This window comes from Haematobia irritans, chromosome 2 (assembly GCF_050003625.1).
Source record: "Haematobia irritans isolate KBUSLIRL chromosome 2, ASM5000362v1, whole genome shotgun sequence".
Classification (NCBI taxonomy): Eukaryota; Metazoa; Arthropoda; class Insecta; order Diptera; family Muscidae; genus Haematobia; species Haematobia irritans.
In genome coordinates, this window is record NC_134398.1 from 73,450,867 (window position 1) to 73,472,875 (window position 22,009).

Genomic DNA, 22,009 nt, shown 5'->3' on the forward strand with positions numbered 1-22,009 from the left:
TTGCATAGAAACTTCTAGTTAAGACTGTCATCCACATTCGAATTACTTGGGTTGTGGTAGCATTTGCCGATGGCAAGGTATTGTAAGTTAGTCCATACGGGGCACACAGAAAAAATTTTACGAACATTTTTCCACTTAAAGTCTTAATTGAGTTTTAAAAAATATTTTTTAATTGAAACAAAAATCAATCACAAAAATGAATAGTATCAATTAAGTTTTTAATTGGATCAAACAGGTTTTTAATTGACTTTCAATTAACTTTTTCTGTGATACTATCATTTTTGTGATTGAAGGCATTTCAATTATAAAATTAATTGGATCAATTAATTTCGTGATTGAATAAAAACAAAAAAATGTGTGTGCGTGTATATGTTAGTCGAAAAAGGCAGATTAAAAACGTATATAATTCAGTTCTTGACCGGTACGAACTTACGCGCGGTAAAGCAGAGGGGGTCATATACAATTATGAACCTATATAGTCCAATTTTTGTGTGATTAGTATCAAATTTTAGCAAGATCAAATGAAATTTGCTTATCCACACGGATGAAAAAGACTGTTTTTCATATGTTTGGCTATAAACATTATATGTTTGGAACACAAATTTTTAAACACAATATTTTTGAGTGCAAGCATATAATGTTCATAAACTAGCATAACATGTTTGGGACATATATGTTAATATGTTAGAACATATTATGTTTGGGACATAAAATGTTTGTAAATATAATATGCTTGGATGCAAACATATATTAATTTAGAAATAGCCTATAAACATATATGTGTTTAGTAGCTTGGAGCGCTATTTAACAGGGAGCGATATTGAATTAAGTTGGTGGTTGTTATTACAAAATTAACATTTTATTTTTCCTTGGGCAATTGATCAGCTACTTCTTTGATCCTTACAAACTGTGTGGTCCGCTGTTCGAATCCCCGTCCGGCAAAAGGTAAAATTAAAATAAAAAAATCATACAATTGAATAATTTCTTCTACAATGTTTGTATTACAGAAAAAGGTGCTAAGAACTAAAAAATCTCGTGGAAGTGTGAAAGATGTGGGGGAATATACAATTGGGCAGAAACAAAATTTTGAGCATTCAGGTCGAAAACCTATGTTGTTAGCACCTATATTACTTGTTTATTTTCATAATTCATTATGATTGTTAATATATAAATAAAATTTTGAGCACAATATTGTTTGGGAGAATTTTTTTAAGCATATAATATTTTTGGGTGCAAAATGCTTCCAAACATATTATATGGTCACATAATAACATATTGTTTTTTGGAAGACAACATTATTGAATTTGGATGCAAAAATACAAAATGTTTGGAACTTAGACTACCCAAGCATATATTGTTTAGGCCAATATGCTTTCAAACATATTATATATTGGAAGAGATCAAACATATAAATGTTTGGGCAATACCCAAAAATATATATGCTTGAAGCAAAATATGTTTGGGAGTATATGTTACAGAAGCGATTTTTTGTGAGCGTGCAGTAAGAAGCAAAATATATGGACCCATTTTTGCATGGTTGTAAGAGACCCTATACTAATATAACGTAGAAAATTTTAACCGAATCGGACGAAAATTTGCTCCTCTTATAGGCTCCGGAATTCAAATCTGGGTATAGGCCTATATAGGGGCTAATATATATATATAATTATGGACCGATATGGATAAATTTTTGCATGGTTGTTAGAGGCCATATACTTACACACCATAGAAAATTTCAACCGAATCGGATGGAATGCTCCCCCAAGAGACTCCGAAAGCCAAATCGGAGGATCGGTTTATATGGGGGCTATATATATTTATGGACCGATATGGACCAATTTTTGCGTGGTTGTTAGAGACTATATACTAATGTAATTAATATTTAATTGGAAACTAATTAATATTATTAATTGGAAACAATTAATATTTTAATTGGAAACTAAACAAATATCAATAAATTTTTTAATTGGTTTTTATTCGGATTTGATTAAATAATTAATTGAACCAATTAACATATTAATTGAATCCGTTTCCGAATTCAATTAAGTGTTTAATTGAAAAAATTTTGTTGATAATTTTTTGTGTGTATGGGGGCTATATATAATTATGGACCTATATGGATCAATTTTAGCGTGAATGTTAGAGACCATATACTAACACCACGTAACAAATTTCAACCGGATCGGATGAAATTTGCTCCTCCAAGAGGATCCGCAAGCAAAATCTGGGGACTGTGACAGTTTATTTACGAACTTGAATCTGTCGATAATCAAGTGAGCTTCCTTAAAGAAAATGTGCGATCAATATATAATTTGTACGTGCCAATAAAAACCATACAATTAAAAACTCAACAACCTCAACGGTTCAATAGTAACATCAAAAGACTGATTGATGAGAGAAATGCGGCTTACAAGCTCTGGAGAATACTTTTTCTTACTGTTGAGAATACTTTTTCTTTCCGTTGTGTTGATGAAATAGAGGTACTGCAAATCATTGATTACATCAAATCCAATACAACAGGTTTCGATTATATCAATCCACGTTTTCTGAAATTAATACTTCCCAAAATATTGCCCTATATAACTCATGTGTTTAATACTGTTCTAACAAAGTTACAATTTCCTACTGAATGGAAAATAGTAAAAGTTCTCCCAGTTCCTAAAAGCAATGGAGACCTCAGGCCTATAGCCATATTGTCCCTGTTATTGAAAGTTATAGAACGAATCATGTCTATTCAAATCTCAACATACTTAGAAGAAAATAAGTTAATGTCTGACAGACAATCTGGTTTCAGGAAGAAGAGAAATTGCACAAGAGCACTCATAGATGTGATTGAAGACATTCCCCAATATAGGGACAATAAAATGGTTTCATTTTTAGTTCTTCTCGATCATAGTAAAGCTTTTGATACTGTCGACCATAAAATCTTATTACTGAAACTTCGTAAGCTCTTCAACTTTTCAGATTCTGCCTGTAGACTGATGTTGTCCTATATCTCCAAAAGAATGCAAGCTGTAACTGTTGACAACACATGTTCCGGCCTTCTAGAAATTTCTAAAGGTGTTCCACAAGCATCTATTCTGGGACCCTTGTTATTTTCGATATTTCCTGATGTGCTAAGAAACTGTAAAATACAAATGTATGCAGATGACGTACAACTTTATACTGGCGCAAAACTTAGTCACGTACATCAGTGCATATCTTTCATAAACAACGATTTAAATCTTGTCAACAACTGGGCCAAGAATAATGGACTCTGCATAATCCAGCAAAATCAAAACCTATTCCCATATATAAGCGAAAAATATCAGATCTGAAAGATACAAGCGTGCTACTCAATGACTGCATTATACCTTCTGTTGATTCTGCTACTAATTTAGGTATAACATTCAATTCAACTCTGACATGACACAATTGTATTAACAAAACCATTGGCAAAATATATGGAAAATGTATGGCCAGTACGGCACTCCACGCCATTTGACATACGCATGTTATTAGCAAAATCTTACCTAATACCTGTACTTCTATATAGCAGCGAAGTTTTTGGAAACTGTGATTCCCACGATAGTCACAGACTCAAAATAGTTTATAATGACATCGCTAGTTTTGTCTTCAATAAAAAACGAAATGAAAGCATATCTCTATCTGCATATAAAATTTTTAATGCTTCGTTTGAAAACTACTTAAACGTCAAGAATCTAATTCTACTCCACAACATAATACAAACAAAGGAACCTGATTACTTATTTTGTCGCCTAAAATTTGCTCTCTCAAATAGGGGTATGAAACTAATTCCTCCTAGAATAAATTATTTTAACTCTGAGAGACAATGCTTTGTAACAACGATACGTCTCTGGAACAATTGGGCATTTGAAATACAACGCATAAGCAACAATCAGAGATGGTCTGTATCAAACCTTTTTAGGTTTGCGACTGTCGCAAAGTTGTAAACGTCGTAAACGTCACATAAGTGTCGTAAATGTAAAAAAGTAACAAAAGTCGCAAACTCAAAATACTTTAGTCGCGTCAGCTAGGCAGCAAATTCGATGATATGCAAGACGATGGTATGTGCGAAGAGAAGGTTTTAGTCCCCACATATTCCCTATTGCCTTTATACGAGAACAGGGTAACCGTGGATTTTCTCGTCCTTTCTTAGCTTTAAGTTCAGTCTCCTGTCCAATATAACCCCAAGGTATTTTGCACACTCACCAACGAGAATTTCGATACCACCTAAGAAAATAGGCTTGACCGTGGGAAAACTTTCACAAATTTCTGCAGAAACTCACAGCGAATGCTGTCAAACTAAATTAAAAAATGTTCAGGATTTCTTCTATTCAAAATTAGTGGGTACGGTGGGTTTACGACTTTTGCGACATACGTATTATACCGTCGCAAATGTATGTCGCAAAAATCACAGTTTGTGACAGGCCAACCCTGGCAACAATACGACTTTTAAAACAGAAATATTTTACCATTTTCAATTAAATTACCCATAAATGTACTGTTATTAAAATAAACTCTATTGTAACCCTAATGCAGTAGATATAAGTCAATAATGTATAAATCTGTGTTTCCCACCAATGAAGCCAACACTCTCACATATAAGAGTAAATCTTTTTGTGTTGGTTTAACAAAGACATAAATAAATACAAGATACAAATACAAAGAAATGACAAAGTTAATATACCCCCATCCTATGGTGGAGGGTATAAAAATTCGAAATTTGCCACCAATGAGACACAACAATGACAAATATTATTGAGAAGTGTTCCTATCAATTTACTGTGCTAATATTGTTCATCATATAGAGATAAACCTCCATGTTCTGATATTCGGAATCGCAAATCTTTAAATTTTGGTTTAGCGATCATTTCTTAACCCTTACACACATAAACTCAAAATTGGGCAATAATGTTCTCTTTAATGAGAAGTTCATACTAAAATTGGATGCGAGACCAAACTCATATCGATGTTTTCGTTATATGTAGAATATATTCTTGCGATTTGAGCTTTCGGAAATCGGAACATGAGGAAAGGTTTATTTTTTTATGTTTCTTTTTATAGATAACTCAAGAACTAATACGAATTCATAAAAACACACTGGGACACTTCATAAAAAAACACTGCTGCACTTTATATTTTACAAATGCATAACACAAAACACCAATTTCGTATGGAGAAGCTTAACCATGATATGCATGCGTCTGGCAATATTCTGTGAATGTTTGCGTGAATATCATTCGAATGGGCTTATATAAAATTACCTTTTCAATATTGCCATCAATGTGGCGATTGGACTATAAAATTAAAAATGTATATATTGGTGATTTTTGTTCCAATATTAAAAGAAAAAAAATATTTGTGAGAACGATTAAAGTGCATTTGTGTTAATCGAAGATAAAAAACGGAAAAAGAGAATACAAATTATACAAGAAAAAACATTCGCATATAAAGAAAAAATTACAAAACCACAAAGAAAAACACAATTGCATAGAAAATAGAAAATGTGCGTGTATGTGTGCATGGGAGGAAAATACAAATACAAGTGCATTTTAGTAATCAGGATTTGTATAAGTAGAATATTGGATACTATATCGAGGGATAAAGCAAAGGAGTCGATATCTTTGCGTATTTTTCTTTTTCTCTAACCAAACCTACTTTTTATCCTCCTTGCCATTTGGGGTTCCCGTCGAATTACGATCCAAACCATCGGTAACCATAGCATCTCGCACCAAACTTTGGAGCAAGGTTCGATCGCAATAATAGGGCTCTGCCTTGCGAGAACCGGGCATATTCATATGTTGGGCAAAATGACCCACAGGTGTTGCACCATGAATATTATGATGGGGTTGGGGAGACTTTGGACGAACCTTAAATGAAATAAAAGCAAAAATAGAATTATAACTTATTTCAATAATTTGAATATTGTAATTTGTATGGGATCTTATGCTTACCGACATCCATTTCCAACCAGGCCTTCCAGCTCTTGCCAGAAAATGCAACACCTGTTCCTCGGGTGAACCAAAACTGGGCTCTTGATCCCTTGAATTGGAATATTCACCCGAGCTTTCACGTTCTTTTTCCAAATCGCTTACGCTGTTGTATTCGCAGTACACCCAATCGGGATGTACACGCCAATTATCGCCCTTAAAGTACTCGGTAACTATTAAGAAAATAAAAATATTTTACTCACAAGCTAAGAAAGGAGAATTGGTTCAAAGAAATCTTACCATTGTTTCTGGAATGTCGAATCTCTTGTTGCGAAAACAATTCATGTGTTCCATACTTTTCGGGCAAAACAACAGCGAGCGTAAATGGTGTATCCTCAATGGGACCATAAAAGTATCTACAATGATAGAAGATAATGTGATGAAAATAAATTAAATTTGACGAATTGTTTAAAATCATCATTTCACTATTTACAACCAGTTCAACATAACAAAAAAAAAAAAGAAGATAACCTAAAAAATTAATTGCTCGAAGTTTATATTACATTGAAAAAACAAAAATATTGTCGCAACCATAATCATATCTTATACAAGTTTTTAGCTGTTGTGTTGTGTTAAATTAGATACAACATTTCTTAATGATTATTTCAACATTCTTTGTTTACTATTAACTGTCATTTTCATGTAGCTCCGTTAGGCTTTAACTGCCAGTTAACAGAAAATAAATTGCTAATATCTTTTTTTCCGGTTAATTTATGTATATAGTATACCAAAAGGAAAAATACTTTCCTCCAGAACGAAATTTTATACAATCAAAATTCCTCTTTCTTATAATGTTTTTCTTCTAGAGCAAATTTGTGATAAATAATCCAACGATTGCCTCCGATATTTTTATTTGTTTTAAAAGAATTATTAGTGTCAAAAGGAAACTCTTCTTTACGGTTTAAACATTCGTTAGCTAACGTAGCTTCATGATAACGGGGGTAGGTTAGGTTAAGTTAAATTGGCAGACCGATAAGTTTCAGGGTGCCACCTTGGTGCAATGGTTAGCATGCCCGCCTTGCATACACAAGGTCGTGGGTTAGATTCCTGCTTCGACCGAACACCAAAAAGTTGCGGGGGATTATCCCACCTCAGTAATGCTGGTGACATTTCTGAGGGTTTCAAAGCTTCTCTAAGTGGTTTCACTGCAATGTGGAACACCGTTCGGACTCGGCTATAAAAAGGAAGTCCATTGTCATTGAGCGTAACATGGAATCGGGCAGCACTCAATGATAAGAGAGAAGTTCACCAATGTGGTATCACAATGGACTGAAAGTCTAAGTGAGCCTGATACATCCTGCTAGATATGGCCTGTTTTGAAGTTGTTTAGCGGGGAAAACTGAATTTAGCTTTACGCTTTTTTTCTGGCTTTTTTATGACCCTTTTAGAGTTTTATAGCCATTTTTATTTTCTGTTGAAATAACATATGTTCAAAACTCAGTCTTTTTATAATCCTTACTGGTAGAATAATGTTTTCAAGATATTTCAAAGATCAATTCAAACATTAACAATAATATATATATATATATATATATATATATATATATATATATATATATATATATATATATATATATATATATATATATATATATATATATATATATATATATATATATATATATATATATATATATATATATATATATATATATATATATATATATATATATATATATATATATATATATATTGTGTACCAACAAATGTTTGGGGTGTAATGTTATTCAAATAAATTACAAATGTCTCATATGTACAAATATAATATATAAGACAATTTTCTGCAATCGAGCAAAAATTTTTAGAAACTGGAATTAACTATTTGGGGCCTTGAAAATGATATTCTTAGGGTGGAACTTAATATGTTTGCACAATGCAAACAATTTGTTGTTTGAATACATTCTGAAAATATATATGTATGAAGCAGAATATGTTTGGCACTATACGTTACAGATGCGATTTTTTTGAGCGTGCACCTGTTTGATTTTGGATTCTGTTGAATGAAACTAACATGCTGAGTAGTAGTATCTCGAACTAGAAATTTGTAAATTATTTGGAATTTTTATTTATATCAAGAAATTGAACTAACTGATTCCGAGTGAAGTATGTATTATGATTTCATTTCCTTTTGATATTTTCGATACCCATGTTAATAGTGACCGAATGAATTATCCATCGTTCCGTGTGCAACGGAATAAATACCCAATAATGAAAATATGTATATGGGGTATGATAATATTACGACAATGTAATCAGACATTTAAAAAGCTCCTTACAATTAAAGAATATTTAATTATCTATAAGTAAATCCATATAATCAATCGTACCTTTGTGATCTGGCATAGACTCTCTTCATGTCATCATAATGACTTAGAATAGTGAATTCGGTTTCTCCCTCTTTGGGCATAATCATGTCACTACGCATCTGTAAGAGACACAAAGAAAAAAATTAATCATCACATATTTCCGAATCATTTAGGAAACAATTTTTGAAACTTACATCATACAAAAGATTCTTGTTCATTTCAACTGTTTCGTGATCGTTGCCAATTTCGGTTTCCGGCAATTCCAACTCCGTGATATCGACTGACGTATACCGTGGTTTCAATTGATCAATATACTGATTGCCATCACTCATGGGACGTAAATCAGGATGATACAGTACACGGCCATTGTTATCAACGATAAACGAATACCCATTCGGTCCCAACTTATGTTGTGGTATCATTTTGCGGATCTCCTCGATGGGTACATCAGTGCCAACGACGCCCAGCAGATTAGCCACACGTACCGAATGGTTGCGTCTATCGAAGACCGGAGTTGAAACTGTCGTCACCAATCGCCTTTGATACTCCGAGTCGCGTGCCAAACCACCAGATTTTCCACCCACGAAAACAGGACTCCAATGAACGGGATGATCAGCTTGATACATTATCATCGGTCGAGCCATTACAAGGGCATAGTCAATAACTTTGCGTCGGGCATCATCCATGTCGTTAATTTGAACAAAGAATCCTTTATTTGAACAAGCCATTTCGTGAAGATTACTGCGACTTCCCGAATCGGAACCAATCAAATAGGTAAAAATTCGAACGGGCCTATGAGGCCAATTGTATTGCTTGATAATGTCCTTGTGCGATTCCGAGGAACTTTCCGTAATTAACATAATAGCCTGATTGCATTGACTTCCTTCTCCAGATTGATTGTACTGAAAGACAGAGATCGTATCGTAAATATTTTCTTCGTTGTTTTCTATATGATTTGCTTGTAATTAAAATTGGTATGTTGTACAAACAATTCTCCTGTGACCCTGCAATGTGCCTCGTAGATGATAAATGAATTATGGAAACGAAAAGACTGAAAAAAAAAACAAAACAATTTTCAAACCAAATAAAAACTTTTGAATCAAAATTGAAATGAATTTCGAAATTAAGCACAAGATTAAAGGATTTGTAGTTGTATGTAAAAGATGAACAAAAGTGGGTTAGAGATGATTCGATTTAAAACGGGATAATTCTTGTATGCTTTCTCCATAAGAAGTTACCATATAAACACAAATTCAGTCATCTTCCCCAACCAGATCTATACTGAAAACTCTGCTCGCCTGTACTTAAACATGTTTAGTTGACAGAGGTATACGCGTGAATGGCGGGTGTCATGAATCACGCTACTGAAAAAATCACACTCACGATTAAATTGACGTTCAAGATAAAATGTTAATTCACTACATCATCCACGTTCACGATATAAATCACACTCACCATAAAATGCAGGCTCACGGTAAAATAAATACGCACGAAAATTCTTTTTCATGATTAAATTTATCACCCTTACGGTTTTGATGATGCTCAAGATTCCAATAGCGTCCATTGTTTGATGATTCGCTACCAGCGTTACCACAACGAAATTTTTTTGGACCCTCCAGCGGACCGAATATTTCCCTCCAGCGGACCAAATTTCCAATTTCGAAGAAAAATGTCTTAATCTTTATTATTGTACATGGTATTTTTGTTAAAAACTGAATTAAACCATAAAGGGCTAATGTGATTTAGCATTTGACTTTTCGACTTTTTAAAAGTTGGAAAAGTACAGAGTGTACTCGATTTTGGCTAACATCAAAATTGGATTAGTCGAATTTCAATATTCCTAAAAGACATTTTAAGCGCGCAAAATACATGTATTTGGTTTATATTGGTCTATGTTTTGGTATAGCCCCGATGAAGACCAATCTCCCGACTCGCACCTTTATCCAATTTACGATAGTGTTGTTCTGCACTCACAATTTGCCAGGTGTAGTTTTCTATTGGTTCATATTCTTATACATCTCCCATAAATCTCAATATCCCTATTTAATAGCTGGCGCACTTTCGATTATAGAAGGTAACATGATCCAAAAAGATGGATATACGAGGGCGGTTCGGAAACTTCAATGAAAGATAATAGTTAGTTTTTCAGAAATATTTTTCCAATATAATCTCCTGAAACTTCAATACACTTAGTCCAACGCTTTTCTAGCAATTCTATCCCTTGATTAAAATAGTTTTCCTTAAGGTCTTCAAAATTGTGGTTTACAACTGTAAATGCATCTTCATTTGAGGTAAAACGCTTGCTAGCAAGGAATTTTTTTAGATTTGGCAACAAGTAAAAGTTACTGGGAGCTAAATCAGGAGAATAAGGTGGGTGGTCAAGCAACTCGTTCTTTAATTCGTTGATTTTAGCCATTGTTAAAACACTCTTGTGCGCGGGTGCGTTGTCTGGATGAAAAATTATTTTTTTGTTGTAAGCCAGGACGTTTTTCTCGAATTTGTACATTTAATTGATCCAAAAGGTTGCAATAGTACTCTAAACTTATTGTTTTACCCTTTTGCATATAGTCAATCAATAAAATACCTTTGAGGTCCCAAAAAAAAAACGTTGCCATAATCTTACCAGCCGATTGAATTGTTTTTGCCTTCGTTGGGGCACTTCCTCCAGCTTCAGTCCATTGTTTGTATTGTTCTTTTATCTCTAGAGTATAGTGGTGGATCCATATCTCATCAACAGTTATGAAACGACGCTTAAAATCCATTTTATTTCGCTTAAAACGATCCAAGCAAGCTTGAGAAATGTTCATTCTTATGCGTTTTTGATCGTCTGTTAAAGCTTTTTCATCTGTAGTTCTGCAGAAAGCTTTTTCATCTGTAGTTCTTCATGCAAAATTAAATGGACACGATTATTTGAGATGCACATGATATTAGCAATTTCACGCACTTTTATTCGTCGATAATTTAATACCATGTCATGCACTTTGGCTACAATTTCTGTTGTTGTTGCTGTTTTGGACGTCCACGTAGTGCTTGTACGACCACGTTCAAATTCAGCAACCCAATTTTTTTACTGTTGCATATGAAGGAGCACTTTCACCTAACACATTCACCATATCATTATGAATTTCTTGTCCCGATAAACCTTTTTTATATAAATATTTAATGACAGCACGCATTTCTAATTTTTCCATTGTAAAAAAATTGCGGACGCGTCTTTTTTGAACATCTGTTTCTATATGAAGGATCGAAAACAAAATTTAACGTGTGTTCATAACAGAGATGGAAGTTTCCAAAACACTTAACTTTTTTCTGTTTATACCGCGCTTTTGTGCTAGGCTAAGGAGTTTCCGAACTGCCCTCGTATTTTACCAGATAGATGGGAATGGACCAAAATGAACTAAATTCCATTTGGTCCGAACATCGGAGATAAAAAGGTTCCTCTGTTATGCGTTACGAGAATTGCCGTGAGTCGTGAGAATTATAGTGAATCACGAGAATTGGCGCCAAATTTTAACCGTGCAATTGTTTATTGTTATTGAGAATCATATAAACATTTTCTTCGTCTTTAGTTTACATTTTGTTCACAAAATTGTTAAGACGTACTTAGGATGATGAAAATTTCATTGGGTTGGAGAAAATTTCGAAAAACCAATAATAAAATTGAACTAAAACGATGTAATTTTTTGGCAATTAAAACAAAATAAAATTTAGCCTAAATTTAAGGAATGACATATTACATGAAGTTACGAGGGTACATTTGAAATATAAATTATTTAATTTGCTGTGAAAATACTACAGAAACATTTTATGGTGTTTGGGCTGTATAATGTAGTAACGGAGAAGAGGTTTAAAAATAGCCATGCCGCTTTGTTTATTCTTTAAAATGTTGGAATAAGTGTGTCCAAACAGATTAACGTTTTGAGTATGACAAACTTAAACAATCTCGAGGCAAGACACTAGCATCTAAACATAGACAAAAATCTTTTGCCTCCATTATCAAAGACGATGGAATATTTTTCACACTCGGTGTAAAGCTTTGGGAGAGGTTCCCCATCAATAAAACACTCTAAAATTTTTTCTTCTTAGACAATTGTTTCGAACAACAACCACAATCAATTGCAAGCAAATTAGTAGAATACCCCTGTATATCAAACGGTCATATAGGAAAAGTGGTGCAATTCGTAGTGAAAATGTGCATATCGGCAATTCCAGGGGTTATCACTGTTATTTGGGATTTAGAACAAATCCTACATACATACCTTGTGCAATAAACTAAAGGCATATTCTAGACCAGCTGTAAAATTAACAGTACCGCCCAGTTTGACAGCCTTAACTGCAGATTTGATCTCCAAAATATTATCGGGTGTGGCCCGTACCATGCGATCTTTGAAACAGGGTACAGGAGATTTGGGCAAATCCGTCAGAGTGACCAAATTAACATAGTCATTCTCGCCCAAAGTGTCCAATATATTAAAAGAGGTTTCCATGGCCAAGTCAAATGATTTCTCCGACATTTTAGATGAGGAATCTACCAAAATCATCTAAAACGAAAGGGAGAAGAATAGTAGCAATAACTGGGATACGAATAACTATCTGGGTGATATCACAACTTACAATATCTTTGGGCGATGAGGCGGCCTGGACGAACCAATTGTGGGTGCGAAAGTCATGTATCTGTTTGCTCCCCTTCGAACCTTCCGGCGGCCATGCTGTCCCTGGAAAACGCCTTAAAAAGCCTGATGTTGAACCGAAATATTGCCACGACAATGCCGGATCTCGCTCCAAGTTGTTCTGGAACAGTGGATCCAAATGGGCACTCCACTGTAGGGCTGCCTTTACGTCTCCATCATCTAGGGAAACGCCATTAGGCACCAGAATCGAACTTAGACTGAGATTGACGGGTAGTCGTTCAAAGCGCCGCATAAAACGAATATCCATATGGCGTGCTCCATCCGCCAATTTGCCGTCCGCATTATATTCGTTAATGCGTCGGGCATCGTAGTGTTGATTACTCGCTGTGGCTGAATGTGAACCCTGGGCATCAAGTTCAGAGAGTGCTGCTTGTTCCGCTGAGTCCATAATGCGCTGCAAAATGTAACATAGATATACAGTAATGAGCATAGGAATTGATTGATAGGATAGGAATGGTAAATACATTCATTTTATATATTTAATTGGCTCCGCTCTTTTATGTGACTCATTTTTATTTTTATAAAAAAAAAAAATAATGGAGTTATTTTCATGTTAGCCTGATACCAATGCAGGCCGGTTTAGAGTCCAAGTCATTTAAAGTACATGTTATTACATTTAAATAAATATATTTCATGTTCAATTAAGATAGTTTATGCACGTACACGCAGAGAAGAAACATGATTGTCACAATCATATTCGAAGAGCAAAATAATATGATAGGAGCTATTTTTGCGGCGACCATGTAACATTTTAACCTGCAACCATGTTGGCTCAGTGAACATGGTTCTAAGAAAAATGTAATTGTCCTCATCTAAAATGTTATTATATTGATAAAAAGAATTTTGTTTGAATGAAAAGACAATGGTCACGATTTAAAATGTAATGGTATTCATTAAAAATGTTTTTCTCCTAGTTAAAAGAACATGGTCACAACCTAAAATGTTTTGATCTTTATGGAAAAACTTTTTTCATCGTCGAACAAAGGACGCCACTTGAGAAAAGAAAACACAAAATTAACTTTATTTGTTTGATTTTTTTTATTTATAAACTAATTCATTGTTTATTTGTATTTATAATGCCGTTCAAGCAAACATCATATATTTTTACACACTCTATTTAATTTCAACAATTAGTAATTATTCCATATTTAGATCGTACCCATCAAATGTACAAACGCAGACATCATGTATCTGCAAATAAAAATAAATGATACCATATAGCAAAATGCAGAACAAAAAACAGGTAATTTTTTTCAATTACACTTTCCTTTTTTGTGGTCACATAAAACCACGTTCCACTTCTGAATAAATAAATTAACACAAAACACAGTAAATCGGTATTCTCCGTCCATTCCAAGAAACAATCAACACACGACTGACGCGCAAAATGAAAATCGTGTGTACCTGCTCAATTAAAAATTAAATCGTCACGAAAAAAATGTAAATGGTCTTTATGGCCATGTAATGGTTCTAAACATGTCTATACTTAACCTATAAAAATACTTTTTTCCCTGTAAAAAAGTAAAAAAATTGAATGGTCAGGTACATGATTTCCCGACCATTTAATGGTTTCAAATTCTATCATTTAAATGATAGAACATGTTTGCGGTATTTGAGAACCATTTAAATGCGTATTGCCACCATACATTTTTCTCCGCTAGAAAACTATTTTTACAAAGACAAAATACATGGTTTTCGCGGCAATTACATGCTCTAGATAAGCATTAAATGGATGCGGCAACCATGTCCAAACATGGTTTTTCTGTGCGTGTAGGGAAGGAATTCTATCACCAAGCATGTTACTTTTTCACGGGCAACATATAACACGTTTGTCGCGACCATGTTATTTTCTAGAAATTATATATCTTATTTCATACTATTTTTGAGGAAAAAATAATGTAATTTTTCTATATATTGCAAAGTACAATTTCAAAGAGTTCAAAGATTTTGCACGGAACACAACGCTTACTAAAAACGAAGTCTGTTTTAGAATAAAAATATATTGTAAAGATTGTATTTTTCGAAGAAACACAAAAACTGTATCAAAAGAACAACGATTGCTACACTAGTTTCCCAAACGTTTTATTTTTTTGCGTATAATTCTAAATTCTAAAATTTAAAAATGTGGCATTTGGCCATAATTTATTACCACAATATTTTTCTCTGTTAAATCCTCTTTTCACAATAAAAAAATGAAATTTAAATGCTTTAAATAAACATTAAAAGGCTGCGCTATACAACCATATTTGTGAATACATTGGCTCAATATCGACACTTTTTACTAAAGAACGAAACTTTTTCCACCAGTTAATGTTCAAATTTTAAGCCAGAGATTTTTGCGATTTCGTTAGAGAGAGTCATTATCATTTTCAGAAAATTAAAACATATTAAAATAAAAATAAATATTACATGTAAGTATATGATACATACACATACATATATTTAAAGACTTATGAATACTTCAGGGTCACTGCTTCGATGTGACCTTAGATTTAGAATTTTTTGTGTTGAGTTTAAATTTTATTTTCTCCCTGCGGTGTTTTGAAAATATAACGCAAATCTCTAGGGTTTCCCAATCCAAACACATTAACTTACTTATTCATTGGTCAGTGGTGCCAATCCATATACATTTGGAATATTTGGAAACATTTAAATTGTATACGGTGGTTTCGGTTTGATAGATTAAAGTGATTCACAATGATTAATAGTTCACTGATACCTTCTCCCACATACACATACACGCACACAAACACTAGCACTAGCACGCAAACACATAAATTGACAAATGTTTACAACGTACCTGTGTACCTTATTTGTGGCAAGGAGATTGGGAGTTTATTACCATTAAGTCCAGGTATTAAAACAAATCTGAATTGGACAAATGGTGTCTTCGGCCTTGGACATATAATCCGTGGTAACTAACTACATTGTCCTGTGTGAATATGTGTTCTGTTGATGATGTGCTCGATGAAGATTAGGGTTTTTTCCGGGAACGGAATCCCGGGAATTCCCGGTAATTTGCTACTTTTTCGCTCCCGCTTTCCCGGGAATGAAGTGCGGGAATTCCCGAAAAAATTTCTTTACTATATTTTACATATATTAGAGGGTTTTATATGGCACATGACAGTTGAAATCTACACTGAAAAAAGCATTCTCGGTTCCAAAGATTTTGTCTCTACTTTAAAAATGTTGGTATTGATTCCGAGCCAACGAAGCGGAGAATACAAATAAGGATACTTTTAAGACACAATTCTCTTTTAAATTTGGGTTTTGTGTACGTTTTCAGCTTGTTTTCTTCATATGCTATCAAAGTCCTTTAAAAACGAGTTAACGACAACTTTATTTTCCAAATTCGCACTCGACTTCCAATAGAAATTCTGCTATGTTTCAAGTACAAAAAGTCTTTAAAATAAAGTGTTGAAAAACGTGTCCTATATTTGAACGATTTTTTGCTTTGTAGTCAAGATGTAAAAAACAACAAATTTAAAGGCAATTTCAATAATTTTAAAGAATTTTTCTGAATTATTAAAGTCAAGTTGACCTTAGCCCAAAATTTTTTTCTTTCATGTTTTATATTAGAGAAATGCGTCTTCTACGCTAAGCAAAATTTGCATTAGTATTTTAAAGACATGAAAGTAAAGTGGATTTTGGAAGTACAGTAGTTTTCGGTTATAGTCCACACCACAAGTTGCACAACTTTTTTGGACTATAAGTGAAATTCGACAGTTAAGCAAATTCATTTATATGCCACTTTGGTATATAACTGTTTTCACACAATTCCAGGAATATGACGATAAACAGAAAATAAGAAAAAGGCAATTTATTTTGTGTACTCAGAACGTACTTTTGTTATTGTAGTTTGAGATAAAAAAGATGGGATTTCCCTATTTTCTTAATATGTACCAATACTGCCAATCTGGCGCATTTTTCATGATGTTGCATAATTTGTATATTATTGTGGACTATATCTTAAATATTTTATGTCGATTTCTTTTGATCAGCACAATAAAAAACGGAATATATGCAAAATCGGCCTATATGTGAAATGGATTATTCAGCAAACAATATGTATGAAATTTATGTGATAATGACACTAGAAGAATAATTTTTGGACTATATGTGAAAATCTCCTATATGTGCGATGGACTATAAGCGAAAACTACTGTATAATGTGAATGACTACGGTACCAAGCAGTAGTAGTTGCCTTATGGGACATACACATAGTCGTTGGTTCTAGCCCACATTCTAACGGGCTGCAAATTGTTAAAAAGAAGATTGCGCTTCCCAATTTATGATTGTCATATTTCTGTAAACCGACATTCTGATAGACTGAGTAAACCTTTATAAACAAAGAGACATTATGTGACACATGTATTACATGATAGTGAAATCGAAATAAGTTTCTTTCATTTCCAAACAGTTTTTTTAATGTTAAAAAAAATCCCACTATATTAATAGTGTTCTTCCAAAAACTATACCGAAAGAAACCATTGTAAAAATTGTTTGTATTACAAAATATTTTGTATTTTAGTATGATTTATGGCTCATGTAAGAGATCAACATTATATATATTGTCAGTTGTCCAGACAGGGCCTTATAACCGTAACTTTAACATAGGCGATTTCTAATTTATTCAACTGTCTAAATGTATGCCACATCGAAGTTGATTTCCCTTTAACCGGGATCCCGGGAAATTCGAAAAAAAAAATCCTGCCTTCCCGGGAATGGAAAAAGTCCGGGAAAAAGAAAACCCTAATGAAGATATTATCATTGCACTACGAATAAACGACTAGGTTGGGAGTAATGAAGAATGGCATGTGAAATTTAAATTATATGGCATTTGCATTAAATACAAAAATCTGAATATAATATTAGCGTACTAGCAAAATAATGAACTCTAAAATAATCTACATTTCAAAATTAAAAGGTTCAAAAAATCCTTTAACATTTTTATGACACAGTGAAAAATAATGTAGTAAGCACAAGGATTTCTTATCTATAAAATACGAGTGTGATTTTTGCTTAGCAGAGAAGATGCATTTCTTTGAAAAATGTTTCACTTGACCAAAAGTCAATAAACAAATCAATGAAATCGCTATGTCCTTACACTGAAAAAATATTGACTTAATATGAAAGATTTTGCAACATAAATTTTAGGACACGCAATTTCCACAACAATAAAAACAAATTTCTTTAAAATAAGGAAATTGTGCGAAAAATAAAGTTTATTAACACTGCTTTACTTTTTCATTAAACTTAGAACACGAATCTTTGAAATTTGCTTTCCTGCGTTATGTCTTTAAAATAAAACAAGTATATACAGCAGTAAGTTCGGCCGGGCCGAACCTTAAATACCCATCACCATGAATCAAATATAATAGTTTCCTTTGAAAATTTCAGGGGGGTTTGAAGCAGATCAAGTTCAACCAGTATGCTTCCCACAGAAAAATGTAAAGATTTTACCTATGAAGACTAGATAAGATTCTGAATTTATAAGAACCATTTTTTGTTTGAGTTTTAGAGGAATCATAAACATCTCTTGTAAGTGCAAGAAAATGAAATAACGCCTTGATTTGAAATCTAAAATCTGTGAATTTTCATCCCAATTATTTAAATGACTACGAGAAGTAAAATCTGGAAATTTTGCATTCAGTTTCATGCAATTTTCATGATCAGTGCGCCTTCTATACCCCCAATAAATGAAATCGGTCTATATGGAGGCCTTACCAAATGGACCGGTAAAACTAAATCATATACACTTTGTTATGAGTCTAAAATGACAATTTTCAATTTGTGGCAAATCGGATAAAACCTACAATTTCTAGAAACCCTAAGAGTTAAATCGGGAGTTCGGTGTAATGGGGCCCATAACATAACAAAACATGGAAGGATACACACAGTATTTAGCACATTTAATTGTAGGGCCGGTTTATAAGGGGGCTATATCAAAAACTGACCGATAATCAATATAGTGGGCACACCCCTTTATGGTCCTAGAATACCTATAGATTTCCAATTTCAGGCAAATTGGGTAAAAACTACGGATTCTAGAAGACCAAGAAGTAAAATCGGGAGATCGGTCTATATGGGGGCTATATCAAGACATGGACCGGTACTCACAATTTTCGACACACGTCTTTATGGTCCTAGAATATCTCTAGCCCTAGGAGTAAAATCGGGAGATCGGTCTATATGGGGGCTACATCAAAACATGGACCGATATTCACCATTTTCAGCACACCTCTTTAAGGTCCTAGAATACCTCAAGATTTCCGATTTGAGGCAAATTAGGTAAAAATTACGGATTCTAGAAGACCAAGAAGTAAAATCGGGAGATCGGTCTATATGGTAGCTATATCAAAACATGGACCGGTACTCACCATTTTTGGTACACGTCTTTAGGGTCCTAGAGTACCTCTAGATTTCAAATTTAAGGTAAATTGGATTAAAACCACGGATTATAGAAGCCCAAGAAATAAAATCGGGGAGCCACCGTGGTGCAATGGTTAGCATGCCCGCCTTGCATACACAAGGTCGTGGGTTCGGTTCCAGCTTCGACCGATGACCAACAAGTTTTTCAGCGGTGGATTATCCCACCTCAGTAATGCTGGTGACATTTCTGACGGTTTCAAAGCTTCTCTAAGTGGTTTCACTCCAATGTGGAACGCCGTTTGGACTCGGCTATAAAAAGGAGGTCCCTTGTCATTGAGCTTAACATGGAATCGGGCAGCACTCAGTGATAAGAGAGAAGTTCACCAATGTGGTATCACTATGGACTGAATAGTCTAAGTGAGCCTGATACATCGGGCTGCCACCTAACCTAACCTAACCTATATGGGGGCTATATCAAAACATGGACCGATACACCCCATTTTTGGCACACCTCTTTATGGGCCTAGAATACCTCTAGATTTCAAATTACAGGCAAATCGGATAGAAAATACACTTTCTAGACGCCCAAGAAGCAAAATCGGGAAATCGGTTCATATGGGCGCCATGGACCGATAGGCATCATTTTCGGTACACTTTTTGATGGTCCTAAAATACCTCTAGATTTCCAATTTCAGGCAAATTGGATAAAAACTACAGTTTTTATAAGCCCAAGACCCCAAATCGGGAGGTCGGTTTATATGGGGACTATATCAAAACTTGGACCGATATAGCCCATCTTCGAACATGAACTTCCTGCAAACAAAAGACGAATCTGTGCCAAATTGAAGGCTGTAGCGTGATTACAACAGACAGACAGACGGACATGCTTATATCGTCTTAGAATTTTTCCCCGATCAAGAATATATATATATATACTTTATATAGTCGGAAGTCGATATTTCGATGTGTTATAAAAATAAAAGGGAAAACTTCCTTATAGAACACAAAAAAGTCTTGATTTATAGAAATACCCCCATATTCATAAAAATTTATGTAAATATATTAAGATTTGTTTCCGAGTATAAAGTATGAAAAACCTACACTTAAAAGAGAATTGCGGTCAAAAAGTTTCCATAGACCAGTTCTTTGCTTCTTTTGCTCCGACTCAAAAAGTTAAGGCAAAATCTTGGGCTAGAGGTGATTTAATTTTAGTGAAAATATGTTGCCCTAGTATTACATTACTTTTCCCTAATTGTACCATTCTAAATATATTGTTAATTGATAATACTGTGATGTATCCTGTAAAAAAGACCTTTTGCATTCATCAAAAAAGGAATTTCTCCCTGATCATGAATAAATATACTTTCTATAGTCGGAAATCGATATTTCGATGTGTTACAGAATGACAAACTTATTATGCACCCATCACCATTCTACACCGAAAAAAGTAAACTGTTTTATAGGAAGAATAAACTAACTCGTACGAAAATTTAACTAAATTATACTCCACATTTTGAGATTTCTACATAGCGTTGTTAAAACAAAGAAAATGTTAATACCCTGTTGTACTTACCTTGCAGTTCACGAAACTACACCCTCTCATACACACACAAAATTATCACCGAAATTTTTTTCAATTAAACACTTAATTGAATTTGGAAACGGATTCAATTAATATGTTTATTGATTCAATTAAATTTTTAATCAACTCCGAATAAAACCCAATTAAAAAATGATTGATATTTGTTACGTTTCAAATTAAAATATTAATTGATTCAATTAATTAGTTAATCAATTTGGAAACAATTTTCATATTAAACTATGTCAGAGCATTACTAATTTTAAAGCTTTAGCTTTATAGTAAGTACCTATCGACGAAAATGTATGGCACAGTAATTCTGAGGGTCTTCGGAATTTTAAGAAATTCTTATGTTCGATGAATTGTTTTCTTCCACTCCACTATTATTGTTCTCTAGCTCTCCCTTTAAACCTAACTAAGTTTTAATGCGACAACCTCTTGACATTGCTCGTAATGTCTACATGTCTTTTGTCATTCCATACTTGTCATTCGGCGGACATTTCTTTAACATTTGCATGCATCCAAAACAGTTGCTACATATGTCTGGCCTTTACAAAAACAAAAATGACCAAAGACAGGGCGAGCAAACAAAAGCACTTCTTGTAAGTACGACGCAAAACAAAATTGTTCTCATTTACATTCAATGTTATGTGTGTCTACTACCTTAGTTATAGACTAACTAACTCATATATGCCAACAACTTATGAAATTGCAAGTTCATTTACTCCTATGAATAAAAGAAAATCAATCTAGGGTTACCATACTATATATTCATATACATATGTGGTATTCTAAGCCCTCCCAATTATTAGTCCAAAATTATACTATAATGATGTCAGGCTAACTTAGACAAGTCGTCCATTGGGATACAATTTTCCCAGATAAAAAGTAATATACTGAACTTATAGGTGCAATTAATGTTTTATTTTATAAAAGTGAATAAAAAAATTAGACATCAAAAAGGTTAGACAATTAATTTATAATAAAGCAAATTGAAGTAGTTTCACACTTTTTCCCAGCAAAACAAAAAAAAAATGGGAGTTGTTCTAAAGGCACAACTTTAAAAG

At 33.6% G+C, this 22,009-nt stretch overlaps 1 protein-coding gene across 1 annotated transcript in view; it reads right to left on the bottom strand.

Annotated features, from left to right (window-relative positions):
- Positions 1 to 22,009, bottom strand: part of stol (voltage-dependent calcium channel subunit stolid) — a 286,854-nt gene that overhangs the window by 16,173 nt on the left and 248,672 nt on the right. Inside the window, exons 4-10 of the mRNA XM_075295293.1 lie at positions 12,914 to 13,384; positions 12,559 to 12,840; positions 8,494 to 9,201; positions 8,321 to 8,418; positions 6,234 to 6,349; positions 5,958 to 6,166; positions 5,662 to 5,873 (exon numbers count right to left, since the gene is read on the bottom strand). Coding sequence (XP_075151408.1) covers positions 5,662 to 5,873; positions 5,958 to 6,166; positions 6,234 to 6,349; positions 8,321 to 8,418; positions 8,494 to 9,201; positions 12,559 to 12,840; positions 12,914 to 13,384 — 2,096 coding nt within the window. The remainder of the gene's footprint in view (positions 1 to 5,661; positions 5,874 to 5,957; positions 6,167 to 6,233; positions 6,350 to 8,320; positions 8,419 to 8,493; positions 9,202 to 12,558; positions 12,841 to 12,913; positions 13,385 to 22,009) is intronic.